At 41.9% G+C, this 25,826-nt stretch overlaps 1 protein-coding gene across 1 annotated transcript in view; it reads right to left on the bottom strand.

The window, feature by feature from the left end:
* The window catches only part of LOC117531033 (rho-related GTP-binding protein RhoN-like), a 58,498-nt gene extending 32,877 nt beyond the window's left edge, over window positions 1-25,621 (bottom strand). Inside the window, exons 1-2 of the mRNA XM_034194039.1 lie at window positions 25,303-25,621; window positions 24,180-24,267 (exon numbers count right to left, since the gene is read on the bottom strand). Coding sequence (XP_034049930.1) covers window positions 24,180-24,267; window positions 25,303-25,413 — 199 coding nt within the window. The 5' untranslated portion in view covers window positions 25,414-25,621. The remainder of the gene's footprint in view (window positions 1-24,179; window positions 24,268-25,302) is intronic.
* Window positions 25,622-25,826: the final 205 nt, after the last annotated feature.

The raw sequence follows: 25,826 nt of genomic DNA, 5'->3' as shown, positions 1-25,826 counted from the left end.
CTTACAAATGTAAAACATAAAAGCGTCCCTCTGGTGGAGTGATAAGTGGCACATTCTCCAGCGCCCGCAAGGATTAAAGCCCGGCGCTCCTGGACTCACTACCACCGCCAAACACCCCCCAGGTGGACACGACGAACCCATTCTCTGTGGAGCAAAGAGAAGGTGAGGTGAGTCAGCAGATACAACTCTATCTTTCGCATAACACATGCTATCAGCAACACACTTAGGTCAATGTTTCTTTTAACTTTATGCAAATGACCAGCCTCTCACAACAAGTGGAGGATCACTTATCCTGCACGCCACCGCAGTGAGAAGCAAGCTGCACAATTCTCTTCACAGTCTCAGTTTACTGTGTAACAAAACACCAAGATACTATCAACAATTACTTAATCACTTAATTACCTTTAGCGTGTGCTGACAGCATGTGTCCTCACCCTTCCCTGCTTCACGGGCTCGATATGTCAAACCCAGGTGCGGTCCTCAGCGTCTCACAAACAAACGTCACAAGGTCGAGTTCCCGGCAGCTCTGCTCAAATCACACATGACTTATATGCAGAACGCCAACCAATTATCTGCTCCAGCTGCAAGTCTTCAAGGCCGCACGTGAGCCCCTGCCACAGGTGTTCCACATGACGCTAATAAGGGTGAGGACTCTTCAGCCAGCACTTTCTCCACAGACAAATCAGCCCTCATGCCACCTGGAGAGCAAAGAAAAGAAAAGAACACCAACACAGCCAGCCACGCCCCCCCAACACACAACAAACGTGACCTCTTCAAGTATTTTGACATATCCAAACTGATCCATGATACCCGGTATGCGATATATAGGCCCAACACCATAGTAGGAGAAACATGCCCATATCATGATGCTTGCACCACCATGCGTCACTGTCTTCACTGTGAACTGTGGCTTGAATTCATAGTTTGGGGGTCATCTCACAAACTGTCTGCGGCCCTTGGACCCAGAAAGAACAATTTTACTCTCATCAGTCCACAAAATATTCCTCCATTTCTCTTTAGGCCAGTTGATGTGTTCTTTGGTAAATTGTAACCTCTTCTGCACGTCTTTTATTTAACAGAGGGACTTTGCGGGGGATTCTTGCAAATAAATTAGCTTCACACAGGCCTCTTCTAACTGTCACAGCACTTACAGGTAACTCCAGACTGTCTTTGATCATCCTGAAGCTGATCAATGGGTGAGCCTTTGCCATTCTGGTTATTCTTCTATCCATTTTGATGGTTGTTTTCCATTTTCTTCCACACGTCTGGTTTTTGTTTAGTTTTTTTGTCCATTTTAAAGCATTGGAGATCATTGTAGATGAACAGCCTATATTTTTTTGCACCTACGTATAAGTTTTCCCCTCTCCAATCAACTTTTTAATCAAACTACGCTGTTCTTCTGAACAATGTCTTGAACATCCCATTTTCCTCAAGCTTTCAAAGAGAAAAGCATGTTCAACAGGTGCTGGCTTCATCCTTAAATAGGGGACACCTGATTCACACCTGTTTGTTCCACAAAATTGACGAACTCACTGACTGAATGCCACACTACTATTATTGTGAACACCCCCTTTTCTACTTTTTTTTACTAATAGCCCAATTTCATAGCCTTAAGAGTGTGAATATCATGAATGCTTGGTCTTGTTGGATTTGTGAGAATCTACTGGTACCTTGTTTCCCATGTAACAATAAGAAATATACTCAAAACCTGGATTAATCTTTTTAGTCACATAGCACTACTATTATTCTGAACACTACTGTATATACAAAGTAAAAATGGAAAACACACAGGAACTACCATCTGGTCCATAAGTATTTGGACAGTGACATTTTATTTTGCTTTTTTTTTTCAAAAAATCATGAATTGCATTTTTCATGAAATATGGTGGTTTTCTGCATAGACGTCTCCTGGGGCTAATGCCAGACATCTGATTTCAACGACGCCACAGCATGTCATCCAGCAAAGTTGGAAAAACTGTATACAGTCATCAAGATGCCTTGTTTAGGAAATATTTTGGCTTTATGACAAAATAATGAATTTACCTGCAACTACTTTTCCTAGAATGACAGATTTAATGTTGTCTATGAAAAGTTGTATAAGCTTTCCAGAAAGACAAATTTCTGGCAGAACAGCCTTTAAATGTACCCCGTAGGCAGGATTTCTAATTATAAAAATGAGAAGCGACACACTGTCTATTCTAGGTTGAATATGGTCAATCTTATTAGCAGTTTTCTATGGTTTAAAAATGAACTTGTAAAAGTCCTGACTGTACACACACACACATACATTACGGCTGCTATTTCCTCACACGTCTTTTCATTAGTCAGGCTCAAAGCTGTAAGGTGAGTGATAAGAGACAATCGGACCGCACGTCATGGCGCTGCATGACTCAAAATACACCCTGAGATGTTTATGCAAAAAAATAATGACTAACTTATGACATTTTTTGTCTGCCAGTTTCCTTCACTGCACAAGAACATTCATTAATATTAAAATGTTCTTTGTCCCAGCATTGCCCTCTAATGTCTTTTTTTCTGTTTTCATCTTGAAAGCCACCCGAAAGGGGAAATGGAAGTAATAATCAATGCTGTTGATCAATGATATGCATTTTCTTTTTCTGTCCCCCAACATATAACCAGTGTCACCCACAGAGTTTGATCATTACAGCTCCACTAATGCTGTGTGACAATGTGGCTGTCTGTTAATAACAGAAGACAATCGGGACGTTGTGCTGATTATCATACAATAATGGAGTCCAAGTATCCACTCGGCATGGCTAATCACATGCATAAACTCTTTGTGACGCCCCGCGGAGCAGACAATATGACTCACTCTCCTTCTGTGCACAGTTCTATCACATTCAGGAGTCGACCTCCCGCTAACACAAAGTTTATCATGTTTATTCCTTTTTGTTTTTTGTTTTTTCTTCTTGTTTATCTCATTTTGCATGTCAGTTGGTAAGATTGTTCAACATTTGTCCGTTTTCTGGGCTCTCTGGATTATTTTGCTGATGATGTTGAAACATTTGTTTGGATGCATTATTTTAATGTTATAATCTAATTATAAAACAGATATGATCTGCATATTCATTCCATTAAAGCACTCAGCCTTGTCATAATCTCATGCTGTGCCATGATGAGAGCTCAGAATTTCCTAATAGTAAGCTTCATTGTGTGATCATGACAGCTTACACTGTCTGATGAGCAGCATATATTGTGACAGTTGCGACAGTCGGTAAAATAATGCATGCTGCTAAAGTCACTCACTCACTCATCTTCAACCACTTCCAGCAATTATAGGGTGTAAAGTTTAACAGTAAAAAATGTTTAAATATTAATATACACAGTAAATTTTGCAGAGTAAAATTTACTCTGCTGGGATAACATTTGGTCCCAGTCCAAATAGCGTTAAATATACTCTATCACAGTGTAAAATTAACTCTTATTGGAGTAGAAACACTTGATTTGACAAGACAGTAGAGCTGATTTCACTTCACAATAGAGTGTATTTTACTCTATTTAGACTGGGAGATGTTATCCCGGCAGAGTAAATTTTACTCTGCAAAATTTACTGTGTAGCAACCAAAAACAATGTATTGTAGTGCAGACAACATTGCACCTTGTGGTTGAGCATCCCCACCAGGAGTAATTGAAGCATTCATGTTGTGTGTTGGGGGGGGGTTTGGCTGGACATTTTGGTGTTCTTTTCTTTTCTTTGCTCTCCAGGTGGTATGCAAACTGGTTTTTGTCTGTGGAGAAGGTGCTGGCAGAAGAGTCCTTCACCCTCATCAGCGTGATATGCAGCACCTGTGGATGATGCTCACGTGCAACCTTAAAGACTTTCAGCTGAGGCAGATAATGAGATGGCGTTCTGCATTTAAGCCATGTGTGATTTGAGCAGAATTGCCGGGAACTCGACCTTGTGATGTTCGTTTGTGAGACGCTGAGGACCGCGCCTGGGTTTGACACATCGTGTCTGTGAAGGAGGACGGGTGAGGGACACATGCTGTCAGCACACATCAGAGGTGATTGATTGTCTGAATAAGTGTTAATAGTAATTTGGTATTTTGTTATGCAGTATATTTGAACATTGATGAGAATTGTGCAGCTCGCTTCTCACGGCCGTGGCGTGCGGACAGATGATCCTCCACCTGTTGTGAGAAGCTGCTCATTTACATAAGGCTTAAATTCAGACCTGAATGTGTTGCTGATAGTGTGTGCCTTTGAAGGATATTAGTTGTAGCTGCTGACTTACCTCACCTTTTCTATCCTTCGCAGAGTCAGTTTGTCGTGTCCACCTGGGGGGTGTTTGGCGGTGAACGTGAGACCAGAAGCACCGGGCTTCGATCCCTTTGGGTGCTGGAGAGCGCGCTGTCCTTCGCTCCGCCAAATAAACGCACTTTGTTGTACACGGAGTATTGCACAAGAAGGGGAAAATAAAATTGTTTTGTTTTTTCTGGAACCGCTTTCTGGTTATTTAGCGCTGGGTTCAGTCAGACGCAGGTCCGCTCCTCAACCCACGTCGGCACATAACAGTAGTTCCCGGCCATTCTACAATGGACCCAGTGGCAGAAGCGGTTCCATTTGCCGAAAGAGTTCAAGAACACTTGGAGAAAATATGGGAGCAATTACAGCATCTCGCAAACCAAATTAAACAAACAGACGCCCGCGTTATGGAGCTTGCAGCGCAAGCCGTTCCGCTTCCTGCTGCTCCAGCTGCGGCACCATCGATACCGGTGCAGATAACTCCTTCACCCAGAGATTCGGCTTCCGAACCGATTATTTGTCATCTGGAGCCTTATGCGGGAGACGTTGAAGCCTGTGCTCCGTTTTTGATGCAATGTTCTCTGGTTTTTGCTCAACGACCGGCTTCCTTCTCTTCTGATGGTAGCCGGGTCTCATATGTGACAAATTTGCTCCGAGGTGACGCCTTAGCTTGGGTCACTGCGTTGTGGAGTAATAACTCTCCATTGTTAGGATCCTTTAAGGATTTCTCCCGGGAGTTCCGATTGTTTTTTGACCATCCGGTGAAAACAAATACCGTTGCCCAACGGGTGCTGAATCTAAGGCAGGGGAGGCGGAGTGCGGCGGAGTATTCCGTGGATTTCCGAATTTTTTCTGCTTAGTCCGGTTGGAATGCCGCAGCTTTAAGAGGAGTGTTTGTGGATGGTTTAAATGATTCATTAAAAGACGAGCTAGCAGTCCGTGACGAACCAAACGATTTAGATGAGCTAATATCTTTGGTGATTCGTCTAGATGATCAGATAAAGGAGCGTGGACGCGAGAGAGGGCGGACATCAGAGCGGGTTTTTTCGTCTCGGGGCTTTCCCCGACACAAATCTGGGCTGCCTCTTCTTCGCCCAACTGAGACTCCTCCGACGGGACCTCTGGCTCCTCTTGTGGATGAGCCCATGCAGCTCGGACGAGCTGAAGCCGTCATATTGCCCCGTCACATAAGCGTGAAGAAAAATAGTGGTGACGTATCTCCAGGTGTTCTGGGACAGGCAAAATAATGGACACAAAAAAAAAAAGAAAAAAAAAAATCTTTTGGGCTGTTTTGTTTTTGTGTAAGGGGTTATAAATTGCTTGGGGATTTAGAGGCGGTTCTGGTGGAGTGAACGACTGGCGGTTCGGAGCTCGGCTGGACTCAGTTAATCGTTGGTTTTTATTGTTTGTATTTAGGTATTTTCTGTTTGGTATGGGGTCATTTTGTTTTGTTGTTTTTTATTTCCCTGCTTCCCTAACCCCAACCTCACTCGCCCTAAGACCGTTCGTCTTGTGGGTTGTGGGGTGGTGCAGGTTGGTCACGCTAAGTGTTCTCAGAAGACCTCTGCACCTAGGGGGGGTTGTCAAGGGCGTTTTTTCTGGGTTTGGTTAGGGCCCGGTTCCACTCCAGCCTCGGTGGGCCTTTGACCGTTTGTCATTGGTGTTGCCGGGGTGTGGTGCAGTGGGAACATACCTCAGTCGGAGGGGTGGGCCGATCTGTTGCCGTTCGCCAATTTGGTAGTTCCACCCCTCCCGATAGGCTGGGGTATGGTCGGGTTGGGGCACCGGGCGTATTTCCGGTTTTCCGCTGCACTTCGGGGTTGTGGCCGGGTTAGTTTTTCCTGTTTCCTTCCCCGGCTTAGTAATTTTGTGCCGTTCGCCAAAATTGAGCTGACGAAGGGCTCTGGGAGTGATCTGGGGTCTTTCGGGGTGCTGGGGGAGGTAACAGGGTTTGTCGGTTGTTTTATTTGCCTCCGGGGTAGTTTAATGAAGTCCACCGGGGGTTGGATTTTTGTGTTTCTTATGTTTCCTTCCAGGTTCCACCTCCAGGGTTGATGGGATGGTCCTCTGGGGGGGAATTGGCTTGTGGGGCCGACTAGCCAAGTGTGGCCGGGTCTGGGGTTCCTGGGTTGTGAGGAGGGTGCCTCCTGGGGTTTGATGGTACGGTCCTCTGGGGGGCGCTGTTGTTCCATGTGTACCTGGGGACCTCTGTGGGATTCCGGCTTTGGCTATTTCTCCTGGAACTGGCGGTAAAGGTCTTCTGGGGGGTGTTGGGCTCTGCAAGTCGTTCTGGGGGGGTTGTTTGTTATTTTTCTTTGTGAAGTTATGTTTGTATTGTGTTGTTGGGGCTGTGTTGGGTTTTTGCATTTGGGAGTTTTTCTTTTCTTCCCGGGGTTGGATGGGACGGTCCCCTGGGGAGGTTTGGGTGGGTTTTGTGTTTTTCTTGTATGTTAGGTTGGTACTTGGGACTCTTTTGGGGTTTTTGTTGATGCCAGCCGGCCTTCCAGCTGCGGTGCCCTGTCCTGCTGTCTGCGGTGGACCTTGGGAGCGTTGCGCCGTCTGCTTCCTGACGAGGACCCCGGAGGGAGGCGCTGTTTTCAGACCTGGTCTGTTCGGTCGCCGGGAGGCTTCCCGTTGAAGGGGGGGGTACTGTTGTGTGTTGGGGGGGTTTGGCTGGACATTTTGGTGTTCTTTTCTTTTCTTTGCTCTCCAGGTGGTATGCAAACTGGTTTTTGTCTGTGGAGAAGGTGCTGGCAGAAGAGTCCTTCACCCTCATCAGCGTGATATGCAGCACCTGTGGATGATGCTCACGTGCAACCTTAAAGACTTTCAGCTGAGGCAGATAATGAGATGGCCTTCTGCATTTAAGCCATGTGTGATTCGAGCAGAATTGCCGGGAACTCGACCTTGTGATGTTCGTTTGTGAGACGCTGAGGACCGCGCCTGGGTTTGACACATCGTGCCTGTGAAGGAGGACGGGTGAGGGACACATGCTGTCAGCACACATCAGAGGTGATTGATTGTCTGAATAAGTGTTAATAGTAATTTGGTATTTTGTTATGCAGTATATTTGAACATTGATGAGAATTGTGCAGCTCGCTTCTCACGGCCGTGGCGTGCGGACAGATGATCCTCCACCTGTTGTGAGAAGCTGCTCATTTACATAAAGCTTAAATTCAGATCTGAATGTGTTGCTGATAGTGTGTGCCTTTGAAGGATATTAGTTGTAGCTGCTGACTTACCTCACCTTTTCTATCCTTCGCAGAGTCAGTTTGTCGTGTCCACCTGGGGGGTGTTTGGCAGTGAACGCGAGTCCAGAAGCGCCGGGCTTCGATCCCTTTGGGCGCTGGAGAGCGCGCCGTCCTTCACTCCGCCAGATAAACGCACTTTTTGTTGTACACGGAGTATTGCACAAGAAGGGGAAAATAAAATTGTTTTGTTTTTTCTGGAACCGCTTTCTGGTTATTTAGCGCTGGGTTCAGTCAGACGCAGGTCCGCTCCTCAACCCGCGTCGGCACATAACAATTCATGTGTAAATCACACTCAAAATCTAGAAAGGCGCATGCGCACAGTGATGCTATATGACACAAAGTGCAATAGTAATAAAGCAAAACTTTATCTGTGTGTGTTATAATCTGAACTTTTCTGTTCCTTGTTTACAGGACTATTCCACAGGGTGCCGTTCTCCTATGATCGCCCACCATCCAAAAAAGTGCAAGAACGGGATGAAACGGCTTAATCCGGCTTGCCTCGTAACAGGCTGTCTTATAAAGTGCAGACCGGCAAATGACTGGCTTTTAACATGCAGACCTGGCAACCAGCCCGAAAACAAAAGAAAGATGCTTGAGCTGTTCAACTATGAACAAAAATCATAAACTCTGCTCCGGCTTCCAGTTTTTCCCCCCGATGGAGCACGATCAAACAAGTTTAAAGCCGTAGTCACTACGAATACCCCTTGTAAAGAAGTCTGAACATGCTTGAAGCCCTTAAAACTTTGAACACCCAGAAGTTACCATGTATTATCAGCAACTTCGAGAATCAGGATGAAATTTTTGAACAGTTCAAAAACTGGATCCCGATTTCAAATCTGGTACCAATGATGCCTTTAACTACTATGTATACCAAGTTCATTCAAGACTGACGAAGATGGATCAAGAAGTTACTACAATGCTTCAAAACATTTCCTGATTTGCTACTCAGGATTAAACAGGAAAGAATAGCCCCATTTCACAGCTGCACTAGTCGCTCATGCATGTTTAGTGTATGTCAGTCCCACCATGTAAAACTGTTGCCCCTCCTCACATTTATAAAGAGACAGTAGTGAGTTATTGCCCACATAGTTATGTGTATTCAAGATCGGTGACAGTAGTGACTTCACAAAATTCTCTTGCCCCAAGAAACTATGTTCAAAGTTGAGGTTTAGTGGTTATTGTGATACAGCACATTGTGATTTCATTGGGATAAATAGTCAAGATAGGCATTTGTGGCTATTTTTAGGAAAAAAAAGTTCATTTAGATCAAACTTGAGGTCCCTAAAGAATTTCAGACCAAAATCTGCTCTACAGCTTTAGTAATTACTGAGGTACTGCCAAAGGTAATTTCATCAGAGTCCAAGGTAAAACTCACATCAGTTATTTTCAAGAACAATGTTTAATTTTATCAATTAGAAACTTGGGGTCCCTGAGTAATTCAAGTCCCAAATCTTCTCTCTAGGTTTAGCATTTATTGAGATACAGTCAATATTGGTACCATTCAGCTCAAAAGTTAAGACAATCCTGGTCATTTTCAAGAAAATTTTCATTTGGGTAAAATATAAACTTGGAGTCACTAAGTAATTCAAGTCCTAAATCTCCTCTCTAGGTTTATGTTTACTGAGATACAACAAATAGTGAATTCACTGGGCTCAAACCTCAAGATGGTCATTTTTGGTCATTTTCAAGAAAAATGTTCCTATGGATAAAATGTAAGCTTGGGGTCAGTAAATAATTTCCCCTAAAATCTGCACTCTAGCCTCCCTTGTTATTGAGATACTGCCTGGGATCATTTCATTGATGTCAAAGGTTAAAGTTACTGTCATTTTCAAGTTAGTCATTTTCAAGAGCAATGTTTAACTGAATGATATAGAAACTTGGGGTCTCTGAATTATATGAATCTGAAATCTGATCTCTTATCTTCACTGCTTACAGAGATACAGTGAGCATCAATGTAATCAGGCCCATAAAAATAATGGAAAATATACACTTGGATCAAATAGAAACTTGTGGTCTTTGAGAACCTTAACTCCTAAGTCTACACTCTAATATAACCTGTTACAATGACGAGTTGTGGTTGAATGTTGTTGTTTTGGCCAATTGCCATGGTAACAATTCAGTTTCTAATAAACTGTTCCATTAGAACATAAAGAAACATGTATCTTGCAAATAATTTTACATCAAATTTAAGACTGTATGAGCAGCTATTTCTTAAATATGGCACAACATAATACTGATAGATATGTGGAATATATTCCGCTATTTGTATCTTTTTTTGATTGATTTGTAGCAATCCTGGATTAAAATGTAATTAACCATTCCGAAGGCCGATTTACCTTTTTTAGTCAAAGAAAATAAATCAGTATAAGAGCTGCCTCAAGCTATTATCTCCTTTAAAGACGTCATCTATACAATTTGTGTTTTTCATTCAGTGTAAGACGAGTAACATATGTACGCATATGATCACTTGCACACACAAAAATGTGACATTTGCCAGATTTCTGACTCAGTTGTCGCAGAAGGAAAGCACAGTCAGTGAAATAGTTTTTGCCTGAAATCAGCAGTAATTCTGCAGGCTTCTTTAAAACTGATGACGGAGGGAGTCGAGTGGCATCTGGGCAGCTCCCCTCCACGTTAAACCTCCCATTGTCCCGCTGTGCTTTTATATACTGTCACTATCACTGCAGCCTTATGTCCCACCGTGCAAACCCAGAAAGCATCTGAAAATCTGATGCTGCTCAGAAACCTGCAGTGTGATTATGGGCCGTATTTGTACATCATGATCTTTGACTGTAGACTGGTGATTTGTCCAGAGGTGCATGCTGGGATACGCCCCAATGCCCTAGCAGTTGAAATCTGATTGATGATCGTTGATTATATCCTTAACCTTTTATTGGGTGCATTGAGCTTTGTTCCGGATGATTGTTTGTTTGTTTGATTCCCATGGCTGAACTGTCGTCCTGATAAGAGACCTGTGAAATCCTGATTGCTGATCTTTGATTGTGATAGCTGAACTTTGATCTTATAGATTACCACTGATTCTGTTGTGCTTTGTTCCAGATTGCCACTGTTTGATTCCAGTCACTAAACTTAGATCCTCATAGTGACCTTCAAAATCCTCATTGCTGGTCTTTGATCCTTTGATCAGGAAAAACATCCAGGTTTAAGGATCAAAGTGAGGATCCACTCTTTGATCCAGATCTGTACCAAAACCTAATGGATTCTTACTTGGCACTTGGCCTACCCCTCCACCGACTTTCATTAAAAATTGGTTCATTATCTGTGATGTGATTCTGCTAAAAACAAACAGAGATGTTTGTAATCACATAAACCCCTGGCAGAAGGAATAAATGCCTAAAACCTGTCGGGGCTGTTATGGGGTTTCCCCTCACCGAAGAACGAACATGAAGAAGTAACAGGGCGATTCAACAGGCTACTCCACATTCTACTACATTCACACGGTCAAAAAAAAAGTGCAATGAGGAAAAGGCTTAATGTGGTTTGCCTCTTAACAGACTGGTTTATAAAGTCTGTCAACTCATCTAAAATCAAAAGCAAGGAGCTACACCCTCAGCCAGACATGATGGAGCTGTTCAACTTTGAACAGAAACAGCAACAAACGCTGCTTTGGTTTTAAATTTTTACCCCAAAGAAGCACAATCAAACAAGTTTCCCCATTTAAAGAAGTTCAAACATGACTGAAGCTGTTAAGACTACGAACACCTGGAAGTTACCATAAACTAATCAAGGATTTCGAGAACAGGGATGAAAGTTTTTGAACAGTTCAAAAACTGGATCCAGATTTCAAATCTGGTACCGATGAGGTTCGTAACTAGATGGATCATTAAGTGACTACAATGCTTCAAAACGGGAATAAATGGGAAGGAACGGCGCTCTGTGGAATAGCCCCGTAAGTCTTATATAGGTCCCGTGGACCACTGGTCCCCCAAATATTGTAGCATTACTTCCTGGGACACTGGTCCATCACAGGTTACTTCCACAGCCAAGGTTGGGTGGATTGGGACAATGCAGATGAAGTGACTCATCCAAAGACACAGACAGACAACGTAACCAAGAATCAAAACAGGTCTAGATGTCTGTCACCCAACTCATTCTCCAAACTAATACAAACCAACTTGAGAAAACAGCATTCAGAAGCCTCTAGATCCCGTTCAAAATCAAAACTTTACAGATTTCTACTCTTTTTAAGACTGATTCAGAAGATCTGATGACTTACTGTGCAAAGTGTTAAGATTATATTTTTGTTATAACCTTATAACAAAAAAAAGGAGGCTTATTGAAACATATTTTGAAGAAGAGTCACGTTCCTCAGTTAGACATGCACCAGTGTCTCAAAGACGGACTGAGCGTCTCCTGAGACTGAGAATGGAGACGTATGTAGGCCGCTGATTTTCACTCTCCCTCTGGCCTCAACTAGCAGAAGAGCATCAGACAAAAATGGCACCATCATGAAAATCACAATACTGGATCTTCTCTTGCGTCACTGTCTCTGTTGATATGTTTTGCGTGCCACTTCTCTAATCTCTTCGAGCTCTTAATCACCCTCATGTACACACCCATGCACTCATATCTGCAAAAAACCTTCCGAAATGCTTCATCACACTGAGCTATTTTCTCGGTGCTGTCATGGAGCCAGGTGCCACTCACACTCACATGCACATCTGGGTAGTGCTTTCAAAGGAGCCAAAATTTAATTGGGGTCATAAAAACTGCTCATGAATGAATGACGGATTGTTAAAGCAATCTCAGACTCAGATAGCGTCAACTAGGGACTGAGCACGGATAAAAGGTTCAATGCACAGCATGCATTTTTGTTTTGCACAGTACTCAAAAACCAGATCATCACTTTTATTGTCAATATGTGCACAAGCAATCATTCCTGAGTAAAAGTGTTTACGACGTGTTCTTATTGACATATTGAGCTCCAGATCATCAACGTGCAAGTTTAGATTCTTTCTGCAAAAGCATGCTGCCAAACCTCAGAGCATTCCTTCATCGCTGACCGTTTTTCTGTGCAACTGTTCAGGTTGAGCCTGTTTGTTTTTTTTGTTTGTTTTTTTTTTGGCTCACGTCACAACTTAACATGTTTGCATGTGCGAGCGCCGCAAGCCTCAAAGACTTGTGTTTCTGTGGCAAGACAATCCTACAGGCGAGAAATGCTTTATGTCATCACACAAACATCAGAGGACAGAAAATCCAGAAGTATAATGTTTAAATCAAAACTAAAATACACAGCAACAATAACAAAAATCCAGAAGAGCACCTAGTACAGCGCGTTCATTCACTTTTTATCCCGATTACTGTTGATCCTGATAGCTCAGGTTTGATGTTGACTCATGAATTTTTATCCTGATTATTGATGTTTGAGCCTCGTTACTGATCTTTAATGCAGACTGTGGAACTTTGATGCTGTATGTGATCTTGATCCTAATCATTAATCTTTGATCAAGTTCCTGAACTTTGATCCTTACATCTGATCTCTGATCCTCATCCTTACATTTGGTCCTATTAACTAATCTTTCAACTTCTTGACTGAACCTTGATTCTTGTTGTGAATTTGATCCTCACACTAACCTTTGATCCTGACTGCTGACCTTTGACACTGATTACTGACCTTTGATCATGATTGCTGACCTTGGCACTGATTGCTGATCTTTGATACTGATTGTTGACTTTTGACACTGATTGCTGAACTTTGACACCGATTGCTGATCTTTGATACTGATTGTTGACTTTTGACACTGATTGCTGAACTTTGACACCGATTGCTGATCTTTGATACTGATTGCTGACTTTTGACACTGGTGATCTTTAATACTGATTGCTGACCTTTAACACTGATTGCTGATCTTTGATGCTGATTACTGGCTTTTATCGTCCCCTTGATCCCTTGATGCATCACAATTATTCAGATGTTATTTTATTTTATTCCGCAAATTCCCCATAGTTCTGCCAAGTTTGATTAAAAACTGTTTATTTATTTTTAACTTTTAACTGGGGGAAGTAATGATCTAGCAGCTAAGCAGTGGGCTTGACAACAGAGGATCCTCAGTTCAAAGCCGTCTGGCCGTAAAATGACTATGGGCCCTTGGGCAAGGTCCTTAATCCCTAAGTTGCTCCTGCTGTGTAGTGAGCATCTTGCATGGCAGCACCCTGACATCAGTGTGTGTGTGTGTGTGTGTGAGTGTGTGTGAATGGGTGAATGTGAGGCATTACTGTAAAGTGCTTTGAACTTCTGATATAGATGGAAAAGCGCTACATAAATGCAGTCCATTTACCATTTTACCATAACTTTGGACTATAGGGTTTTGTGAAACCACAACATGGGTGTATGTGATGTCATAAAGCCATTACTGAATGACCAGGAAAGGAAAACTTACAATAAAATAAATGACAGAAAAAAGAAAGGGATAAAACAAAACATTTCAGATCTGGATTGTCACTAAATGCCATGGGTATTGATCCAAATTAAGTTGCTGGTGTTATTTTAGTATTTTGTTTGTTTGTTGTACACAGGCTTGGTTTGAATTTTTTGTTTGTTTGTTTGTTTTCTGTAATACATGGATTAATACGTATGAGGAACACTCAGATCAATAGGTGTGTTTTTGTGTTACACACAGTAACATCAACAATAATAATAAAACACATGGTAACAATGAACTGCAGAAAAAAATAATACCACAAAACCTCAAATTGTTGTGTGTTTCAACAGCATGGAGGCTTCACTGATTATTTCTGCACCTTTACTTCTACTTTCTGCAGAGGCAAAACGTGGGTTAAGAAAGAAGCTGGTTACTTTTGGTGTCGATTAGGATCCAGGGGCAGGTCAGGGAATTTTTTTCTTTTTTGCAAAAAAGAGAATGAAGAAAATGAATTAATCTCCAAAACATGTTTTCCATATAAATTTAATTTAAACATCTCCCTGTCTTCTATGTTATATTTTTGTCTTCATTTGTTGCTGTTATTTAGCATATACATTTGCTTATTCTGAAGCTGAGGAAGTGCCACGCTCAGCCTGGAATCTATTATCATTACGGAGTGTTTCTTTTCGTGTTGTGTTTTTTCACCCTCTCCGCTATGGAGATAATGTTTTGACACTAACTTTCTATCTCAAAAAGATGCGAACAAACATAAAAGAAATGTGGTGAAGAGATTGGCCTTGGGTCAGGGAAGAGTTAAATAAATTGTGAAGCAGATATTGATCCACAATTATTTTTAATTCTGATTTTGTCATGTTTTCCATGTTATTTGTATTTTGTAAAAATGGCACTACAACAGACACAAACAGACGACTACTGGACCTCCACAGACGCACGTACTCTCTGATTGCCGCCAGTTATTGTTCTTTTCATGCAAAAAGCTGAAGAAAGGAGAAAATTACTGCATGATCAAGCTACAAATGAGTGAACAGAAAGGCAAAAGAACTATGAATGAGGTTTGATGAGAAATCTAGACAATGATCTAAGATGGTAATTGGACTGTATTTCTGTTGTGCATTTCAGTCTGATGCAGATGCTCAAAGTGCTTTATATCAGTCAGAGTTCTCCAGCAAGCTGGAGATTAAGGGCCTTGCCCAAGGGCATCTTAGCATTTATTTACAGTCTGATCCTGGAATTGAAATGAAGATCCTCTAGTCACAAGCTGGCCACCTTGGTCCCACTGCCACTTCAGTCCTGAGACCAAAAGTGCGATGAAAAGATCAAGGAGATATTAGGATGCAGGACCTAGGTATAGGACAAGAGAGTCAGAGGTTGATCAAGATGCAAAAACACAGCGGAATGCAACCAGACAAAACCAGAAGGAGCAAGAGGGGTGACTGGATGGACCAATCAACAGAATGTTTGCTAGGCAGTCACAGGACCTCATGGAGGTAAGGACAGATGGACCGGGTCAGGTGAAAGCATTCAAGGGAGAGACTATAGATGGATCTGGACTGGCAAACAAAAATTGGGACTTCAGGCAGGAAATGGGCTAGAGGTAACTGCCTTTAGAATACGACCAGAACCAATAGGAGGTACCAGTAGGAAGGTGTACTCTGCTGGAGGATCAAGGATCCACCTCTGAGCTGGTGGGCACCACTGCCACAGAAACAGGAACAGCAGGTCAAACTGCTAAAAGGAGCAAGTCATCTATTATCTGCCTGCCAACCCAGGAAGTGGATGAATACTTCAAAATAAAGTTCAGAGATGCAGATCTACACCTGTACCCCTGATGCCAGAGACAGTATTGCATTCAATGGGGCAAAAACATGTGGAATTACTTTACATATAGTTGGTTACAGAAAGAACTTTGATCCCTAAACGTTAGACTAAACTCATTATCCAGCTGAAGCAGTTAATGTAAAATTTCAAACTTTATGACCTTAACTTCTGACCTTTTGGTGCCAGTGATTCAGCCATAGGTGTAAAAGCCATGAGGTTTTCACATCCTATCTTGACTTGCTGTCAAACTACACAAAGATGGTGCCAAAGCTCCCACACACACTTCCACGATTGTTGGCGTGGGTAATTACTGATGAATTTGAAGAATGGTGCAAAAAACAGCCCAGAGCAAACCGATAGTGTTACAGCACGTGAGGTTGGCTTAGAGTTTTTACCCCCCTCACACACACACACACCTCTTTTTATATAACCACAGTTTGATCATAACTGAACACACCCCCAATTTCAGAGACTAATTTGTTTTATGGTTCATGATTATTTAATGTTAGAATTGTCTTTTGACGTCTCCACAGGGTCTATCACACTTTAAAATGTTAATGAACGAAAATTAGACTCCACTTTCCACTTCAAGTCCTGTGTTTTCTTCCCCCCCCCTTTTTCTTCTTCTTCTTCTTACATCATCAGCATAAAACATTCAGCACTGTGGTGTTCAGACAAAACAAATATCTTTGAGCAATTATGCGGAAAGTTCAAAGTTAAAGCCTACTGGTTGTCTACATGATCAAATCCTGTTTGGTTAAAGTCTTTTTCTAATTAAATCTGACATTTGATGATATTAGTAACACTTCACAGGCGACATCCGCCAGTTACCGTGGCTTTTAAAACATCATGATAACAACACATTTTTTTCAGAACCTGTCTGGTTCACCTGCTGTCGTGCAAACGGCGCTCAGTTTCGGCACACACCACCTCGTATGCATGCCTGCACTCGCCTGTGAATGCATAAGCACCAGCGTGTGTGTGTGTGTGTTCAAACAGAAGTGTGATTGCATAAGTCACAAAGTGAGAGGTCTGGAGGTCTCGGGAGTATCACAGCCGAACAAGCATTAAACCAGGTGAGTGTAATTCCGCCGCCCTCCAGATTCAGTCATTAGTAAGAAAAGGCAGGTGCTGGAGGGATTTTTGTAATAGTGATGTAGGTGTCAACGCACCTGTCTCCTGAGACAGATCCCAGAATAGCTCGTGGGTGCGCCTTGAGGTAAAACTCACATCTCTTCTCTTCAGAATTCATGAGGAAGACAGCCGGGGTCAGACATGGATCACCTGTCATCAACTAAATTGTTCTAAATTAGGTGCTTGACAGGAACCCACTTAATTACACTTTGCTCTTCTGCCACCAATGTCCTTTCTTCGCTTTTACTTCTCAGTTGAGAGGTCGTAACGAATGGCTTCATTATGCATCCCTGGAGCTACACAAGGACAATGTTTCTTTTCCAAATCTGTAGTATGCACTTGATTTTAACAAGTGTGCACTTCACATAAGATTTTGCAGCGTAAAGTAGGCTCGGCACTGAGTATGTAGAGTCCCGCTTCAAATTGTGATGAATCAACTCTATCGCTAAGTCAGTAATCAAGCTGATCAACTCAAAACGTCAGATATTAACAAGAACACAATGGACAGTAAGTGTGCACTCGATCATATCTACTGTGCAATGGAGACAAGTCAATATTGAGTGTACACTCGCCAATATACTGAGGACTGGGTAATATCTACACATTATTTACTGCAGACTACTCAATATTAGGTCACGGGAACTGGATAATATACAAATAATGAATGTTTATGAGTTCAATGGTACGGATATTTAATTCAGTGAAAGCTGGAACGTACCATTCAACAAGGGGTACGTTCCAGCTTTCACTGAACTAAATATTCATTCCATTGAAAGAATGTAAAACATTCATTATTTGTTTTATATAACAGCTAAAATAGATTCTTGTCATTTGATATTATATTAATTTAGAAACAACTGAAAAGGGACGTACATTTTGGTGTGCGTCACTGGTGCTTTGACATCAACAGTCCAACATGAACTTTAAATAGGAGTCCAAAATTGTTCCCAGTCAGCTTGAAAAAGCAGATACTTCCAAGACTGTGTACTTCCTCAGTCCATCGAAAAATCACGCCAGAGGTTTATCCAGTTTTTCATCCTAACAGCTCTTCATGTCTCCAGATGGCGTAGTGCACGTTTTGTGTGTGTGTGTGTCTGTGTTCAAAGAATTAGCACCATCAATTAGCTCATTCAAATCGTTGTCGGTCAGCAAAACAAACTCTGCCATGTTTAGCTAAACGCTGCCCCTCTGGTTTGCGCGAGCGCAGTGGTCACCGTGTGCAATGGTACAAAATGTATGGACCCAAATTTGAACGGTAAATGGAACCATATTTGCATGCTAAACACAATGCAACACAAATGGGATGAATTATCCATGTCACGTGACATACAAAGCACCAATCAAATGACAAGAATCCACTCAGCCATTGTATAATACCTACTGTGCAACACATCTACTGCGGACGAGTTCATATTGACTGGAGTGCACGCAAGGGGGCGTCAGCATTTTGGCCATGTGCCGCATTTCTGAGTGCATGATCCAGCACACAGGTGCCTGAGTGTTGATGACCTCAGTGAGTGGAGAAAGCCAAGGGGACACCCACACTTCACCTGGTGGCTTCAGATAGATGTTTGATGATGCTTTTGATGTTGTTTAGATGTTGTTTTTTTTGTTTTTTTTTAGATGTGGGGATGAATGGTTGCCATCCAGGATCCAAGGCAGTCTGTGGTGTTGTGGTTGCGATGAAGCATGGTTCCAATCAGGGCATGCTCCCAGAGTTGACTTGCACAGAAGTTAACATGTAGCAGGGACTGGATAATATATTGTACGCAGCATATCTATTGCAAACTAGACAATATCGAGTGCACACTTGTTTATGTTCTTTTCGTCCTGTTAGTAGCAGATGGTCACCCGACTGAGGTCTGGATTGCTTAAAGTTTCTTCCTGTAAAAGAAAAAAAAAATACCCCTCTGAGGGAGTTTTTCATATTACTGTTGTCAGTGTGCTTGTACATGGTGGTTAAGCTCTAGACCTTACTTGAGTGTTGTGCCCTGAAGTGACATCATGAATCTTTTCTAGATGACTCCAAAGCAAGAAAATGGACTGATGCAAATCCAAAACTGTGTTCTGGAGGTCTTAGCCTCATACTTTTTTCATCCCCACTTGCTTTCAGCACATGTTCTAAAAGTAAGCCCTTAAATGCAACCACAGGCTCATTGGTTAATGCCTTAATTATGCCAATCAGTCGTTTACAAACATTAAAAAGTAATTAGATTTCTGGATCAGCACCTTTAATCTGAGGCCATAGTTCTCAGCAGAAAACCGATGGATTGCCTATAGGGATTGAGGTCTTGCCCCAAGTGAAGGAGATCAAGTACCTCGGGGTCTTGTTCACGAGTGAGGGGACAGTGGAGTGTGAGATTGGCTGGAGAATCGGCACAGCAGGGACGGTGTTGCATTCGCTCTACTGTACTGTTGTGACAAAAAGGGAGTTGAGCCAAAAGGCGAAGCTCTCGATCTACTGCTCAATCTTCGTTCCTACACTCACCTGTGGTCATGAGGGCTGGGTCATGACTGAAAGAACTAGATCGCGGGTACAAGTGGCTGAAATGGGATTCCTCAGGAGGGTGGCAGGTGTCTCCCTTAGAGATAAGTTGAGAAGCTCGGTCATCCATGAGGAGCTCGGAGTAGAGTTGCTGCTCCTATGCATTGAAAGGAGCCAGCTGAGGTGATTTGGGCATCTGGTAAGGATGCCCCCGGGGGCCTCCCTAGGGGGTGTTTCAGGCATGTCCAGGTGGGAGGAGACCCCGGGGAAGACCCAGAACTAGGTGGAGAAATTATATCTCCACACTGGCCTGGGAACACCTCAGTATCCACCAGTCAGAGGTGGTTAATGTGGCCCGAGGAGGGGAAGTCTGGGGTCCCCTGCTGGAGCTGTTGCCCCTGCGACCCGATCCCAGGTAAGCGGTTGAAGATGAGCGACAGTGAAACAGTGGATTTCTGGAATCTTCTGTGTTTCATCACAACTTTCAGGGGGCCAAAACTTTCCATACATCACTGTAAATCCTTGGTGTATGCATTCATTGATTGATTGTAAACTTCTGGCCCACTGAAAATCTAAAATAGTGAACAAAATGGACATAAATCTGTCTTGTGACTATTATATTTAAAAACCTCTATGGTATATGGAAATAAAATATGCAATATAAATTACTGAGTAAATGGTAACAAAATGTTGGTTATCACCAAAGTGTACTTAAACTTATGACCTCAACTGTCGATCTTCTTGCGAACCGTTCCTTATGTAGAAAAAAAAGACAAACAAAAAAGTAGCCACTTTTTGTTCTCACTGTTGCTCATATGTCAAAACAGAATTGGAGTTTTATAAAAATGTATTGATTCAGAAGGTTGTCTGAAACTGCACTTTTTAAAAACATTTTCACCCAGAAAAACTCACATCTGAGAGAAAGATGTAGTCACAGAACTCTGCCTCCGTGGTGCGTGAGATGATTGGTGACATAACGAAATCTTGAATGACACACAGAGACAGAACAGCCTTCGTTTAAGTGGCGTGACTGAATTACAGATGAAGTGTTTTGTGCTGGTGTGACTCGACTCTGTCAGACAAAAGCTTCGTGAGACACCCAGTCATTTCAGTGGGTGTTGTTCAAACACGGCGGCACGGCCTCGCCCACCACCGTCCGCAAACCAGCGGGCCGCTACCGCCTCGCCAGCTGCAGCTCTTAATCCTGAGCTGATCTAGCTGGTCCGCCTGTCTGCATGGCTGGAGGGACATGGTGCAGCAGCGTGAGGACACGATTCAGGGTGTTGTCATGTTAAGAGGAAGGGAAATGACACACGGCCTCCGGGCTAAAGGGCGACGTTATCTCAGTGTTATTTCAACCCCATCCAATCACACCTTCTCCTCCTAAACCATTTAACTAGCAACAGGGCAATTCTATGGTAACAGAATTGCAACTAACGCACCAGTACGCTAGTTTCCAAGTCCACAAATTTTTACCTTGGAAAAATTTTTCAAAGTCAAAGTCCTGTAAGAAGTGACTTTTCAGAAGCTAAATTAGATGTGATCAAATGTCAGGAGTATGGATTTAGTTCATGCACATGAATCAAAGTTTTTTTTGTTGTGTTTTGAGGTATTTTTGCTTTCAACTTTTTCGGTTTCTGAACTCTTTTCAGATCATTTTCACAGAACATTGGTTATCTCTGCTATGCACAGTTTGGCATTGCTTTTTGGCACCTGGTTTCTGACTGATAACTGGAAAACAGACAAACAGGCATAAAATTGGAACCCCATCCAATTTTGGTGGTGTAGGTAAATAAATTACAGAAAAGTGAGAGTGATTGAGATATTTTTGATTGTGATATGATGCAAAATGTACATTAAATGGGCTTTTCAATGTTAAATTCAAATGTCCACAAAATTCATCATATCTGGATCGAACTTTGTCAAGTAATAATGAGTGCCAGTCTGCACCTCACTTTCAAATATGAGAGTAATTGGGGCATGTTTGATTAAGATATAATGTAAAATATACATTAAATAGGGTTTTCAATGTTAACTTTAAATGACCATAAAATCTGTAATCTGGATCAAACTTTGTCAGTTGATAAAGGATGCCATGCTACATACCTCTCTCAAATATGAAAGAAATTTGATCTTTTCTGACAGAGTCACGAATTTTTTAAAATTCGTTCAATGTTGAAGATAGGGATTTTTCCAATTTTCCAAGATTTTTTCCTGAGTTTTACCTATGAGCTTGAAAATTTAGTCAGTTCTTGCCTATCAGGATATGAATCTTCAGTTAAAAAATATCACGATATATGAAATATTGTGGATTCCAGGCTGTTCACAAACAAACAGACAGACAAACAAACTAACAAGCAATCAGAGGTGAAAATATAACCTCCTCCAACTTCATTGGCAGAGGTAATAACAGCCAAATCTGGCAAGATTTTAGCTCGTCATTAAGAATTTGCTCTGATTGTAATTTCATTATCCTAGAATTGCCCCACACATCTGCACTCAACATTACAGTTGCTGATGAAATCTGTCTAACTCGCTACCAGGTCTGAATAATCCTGGACTTCCACATTCCAATCAACATTGCTCCTCTGATTGTATGTTTAAAGGGCTCATATAGCTTTTATGTTTCCTTTCACAGATAAATATGGTTGAGGATTCACGTTGCACCCTGAAAGTCCCACAATTCTATGACTTTGCAGGTAGAAACTACCATCCTGTAAACAAAATTCAATCCAGAAAAGACGTGTTTCAAATTTCCGTGACGTAGGTCACAAACATTGCGGTAGATTCACAAGTACATTTGAGAACAGAAGATAGAAAGGGCATGGTGAGATGCACTTCCTTTCCATTTTAATCAATAAGCACATAGACAGATGTTTTGTTAGAAACATGCAAAGATTTTTCCCCCCTCCACCCTGGGCTGGGTACTACAATTGCTTGTGTTTATGATTTTGCAGTGGTGGGCACTGTTCAGCTAATTCGATAACCGGTAATTATTGAAGCTAATGTTTTTGTTAGCGGATTAGCTTTTCAAATAAGTTTTAAAACCATCATCGGACCAATTATCTTCCGATAAATTTAGTTCCGATAACTTTCAGTCTGCTAACATTTTTTTTTTTTTTTTTGCTGGTAAAGTGAGCAAAGTTTAACAGTAAAAACGTTTGCAAACCCTAAAATCAAACATTTTAATCACTGTCGTGTAGATCAGTGGTTTATGGCAGACTGGTTGCCTGTCGCTTGCTGATGACATCATCATTAAGCACAAGACGTGACTGGCCGGTCGATGCATTGTGGGTAGAGTAGTACAGGTTCACTTTGAACGTTACACTGTTACCGTCTGCTCGACACAAACAAAAGGGACTATTTTTAACATTATTTTATTTCTTTGTGGCTGAAGAGATAATTGAATTGCCAAGACTCGGAGGGAGAGAGAAGATCTCACGGCGCAGCTGTGTTACAGAGGGACTTTAGTTCACCGTTTAGACACCGTTTTGGATAATCAGGATGCTTTATGTGGAATATTTTCTTCAGAATTTAATGAATCCCACTGAAACTAACAGGTAAGAATTTATTTTTACTATGCGTCTTTCACTCTGCCAATCAATGCTTTAATGGACGTATCTCGGTTGTTTAAGCCGCAGGGTTCAAAGCGTGTGAAAAAGCAACAGCTTTTAGTTCATAAATGACGGTGTATCTAATACCGACATAAACTGTGACTTCTAATACTGATAATACTGCTTTTGAAAGACGATGACAGTGTTTGGGGTTTTATTTTTTTATTCATTCATTTTTCTTGCCTTCTTTTTGCGTTTGCGATCCTTGAATTTTCACAGCAGCACCTGTGGCGCTTAAAGTGAAACTGGTTTATCAGAAGCCGACAGTGTAATCTGATGTGGCCACGTCCGAATCAATACTAAAAGTTATCGGTTATCTGTAATAAAGATAAATTTTTTAGCAGTTTAGCGGTTTAGCATCATAAAAGATGACTTTTCAGTTATCAGATTAATGGTTATCGAAGCTAACTTTTTGGTTAGCTGTGCCCACTAGTATGATTTTGTACAAAATAACTCAGAAATGAGCAAGCAGATTTTCACCAAACTTAGCGATAATATTGCTTGGATGAATGCATCCAGATGATTAACTTTTGGAGCAGACTGGTGAAAGCTCTTCAAAAATGCAGTACAAAAACAAAACAAAAAAAGACAATTTAAAGGATATCTCCACAACAAAGAGAGCTGTAGAGATGACGTGATGCTTTTAACAATCAGTGAATCATTTGTAATTAAGTTTTATGAATAATGTCACAAAGACTCTATGAATGTTTGTCATAATTGTCTACAAAAACATGCACACACATGATGTGGACACACGGGATATGCATCACCCTCTGATGCTTTTCATTTCTTCTAGAGGATCCATCACCTCAGTGTGTGTTAGTTTGACTTCTTTCTACACTGCACGCTGGCAAAGTGAGAAGCAAGGAGCTGTAATCACTCCTATGTGTGTGTCTGTGAACAAGATAATTAAAAAAAATGTATGTGTTTCACCAAACATGGTGGAAATATTACTTGAGAAGATATCTCAAGGTGACTAACTTTTGGAGAGAACCAGACAAAGGTCAACAAAAAAACATGGTGAAAAAATAAAAATAAAAAGTCACGGAGGACTGATGCCCTGGCTCACTCTGGCCTTAAATACTGATATGGTTTTGGCTCATGCTTTGAACTCTCTGACAATATATGGAGTGACTGTTCTCATCATGATGCTTTGATCCTCCTCTCCTTTCATACCAGAGATTAACCAAACCCATTTATGTCTTACCTGAAGTGTCCCACATGTTCAGCTCAATCCTCTGCTTGTCAATCTCAAAGCTGGCTGTGTAGTTCTCGAATACCGTGGGAACATAATTCTGAAATGAGACATGTAGAGCTAAAACTGGATCATAGCATGGTTTCTGTAACATCACATGACTTTAAGAACAGGAGGCGCAGTCAAGAAAAGGTCAAACAAAAGCAATTATTATGTGGATTGGGCACCAAGAGTCAGGAGGTAGTCTGTAAAATATATCTGTTTTGAACAACTAACCAGGTTCTAACAGTTCAGATCCGGGTTGGTGTTTTTATTTAGGCCAGTTTAATACATCCTTTGTCATTTAAACTTGAAAAAGGGCAGTATAAATCCAGATTATCAACCAGATTAGCCGGATTACATCCATATTACATAATTTACATCCGGGTTTTAAACGTCCAACTTTGTGTAAAATCTAGTTTAAATCAATTTCAATAGATTAAGAATGGTTTCACTTCCGAGGCACAACCAGCCAAACCACCCCCCTCCCCCCATGAGTAATCGATCAAAATGATTACAGGGTTTAAAAAAAAAAATCTTATATTGTCAATGATTAATGATTTAAAAGCGCAGGTATTAAACCTGGGATTCATTACTTTTTCGGAGTCCAAATTGCACAATATTTGAGGTGTTTCACTCTTTATTTATTTAAAGTGGACCCTTAAATTGTTATTTTTTGAGTCAGCCAATTCTCTTCCCCAGATAATTTTTTAATAGATTACAGACAGGTTGTGGGTCAGAATCTTGCTCAAAGGCACTTTGGCTGTCGCTGTCCTTAAACGACCGAGTCTCTGGTTGGTGCAGAGCAGCTCCGTACCGCTGGACCATCGGTGCGCACGACGCCTAAAAGCGCACAGCCACCGATCAACCCGCGTGGTGCCAGTGAAGCAGCTGGGCACGGAGCGGTCACGAGCACGGAAACGGCAAAATCTAATCAGTTTTCTGTTCCAACAGGTGGTAAAGAAGGTGTGTCAGCAGGTGCTGAAGTTTGGATGGAAACGGCTTGATCGTGCCGTATCTGATGGTTTGCGCATTTTACGCGCCGCTCCGGTACTGATCACTGATCAGTTTATGTGTTTTTTCTTAAGATTCTTACCTCTGGGTAGGAGTCTTTGGCAAAAACATGAAGAAGAGCCGTCTTGCCACACTGAGTATCGCCGACAACCACGATCTTACAGCGCAGTAATCCCTTGGTGGTGCTCGCCATCGCGCCCCGGGTCACTTCTTGTCATTTAGCTCCCAACGAGATAAATGTCGCAGAGGGTGAATGTAGTTTCTCCCGCAGAGGAATTTACTTCACATCAAACTTCAGCTCCTCACTCCGCTGTAGTTTGAGCTCGGCTTCATGCTGCGCAATCACGACGGACTCCTCCACTCCAGCAGCCAAGCGAGGCGCACTGACGCCACCAACTGACGAGACAGCCGCAATAAGTGCTGTTTTCCAGTCAAGTGTTTCAAAATAAAAGCCTGTACAAAATCTACGTATGCCGCAGAAATGCTGACGAGAGTTCGAGCAGGCAGTTTCTGAATGCATTCCAAGTTCAGCTACGGGGTGTAGTTTTTGTTTACGCTCATTCTGGAAGTAGAGTGTTAGGAGAATCTCAGGAGATTCACAATCCA

The sequence above is a fragment of the Thalassophryne amazonica genome, chromosome 18 (assembly GCF_902500255.1).
Source record: "Thalassophryne amazonica chromosome 18, fThaAma1.1, whole genome shotgun sequence".
In the NCBI taxonomy this organism is placed as follows: Eukaryota; Metazoa; Chordata; class Actinopteri; order Batrachoidiformes; family Batrachoididae; genus Thalassophryne; species Thalassophryne amazonica.
Note: the sequence above shows the minus strand (reverse complement) of the source record. Positions and strands in the feature narration are given on the sequence as shown.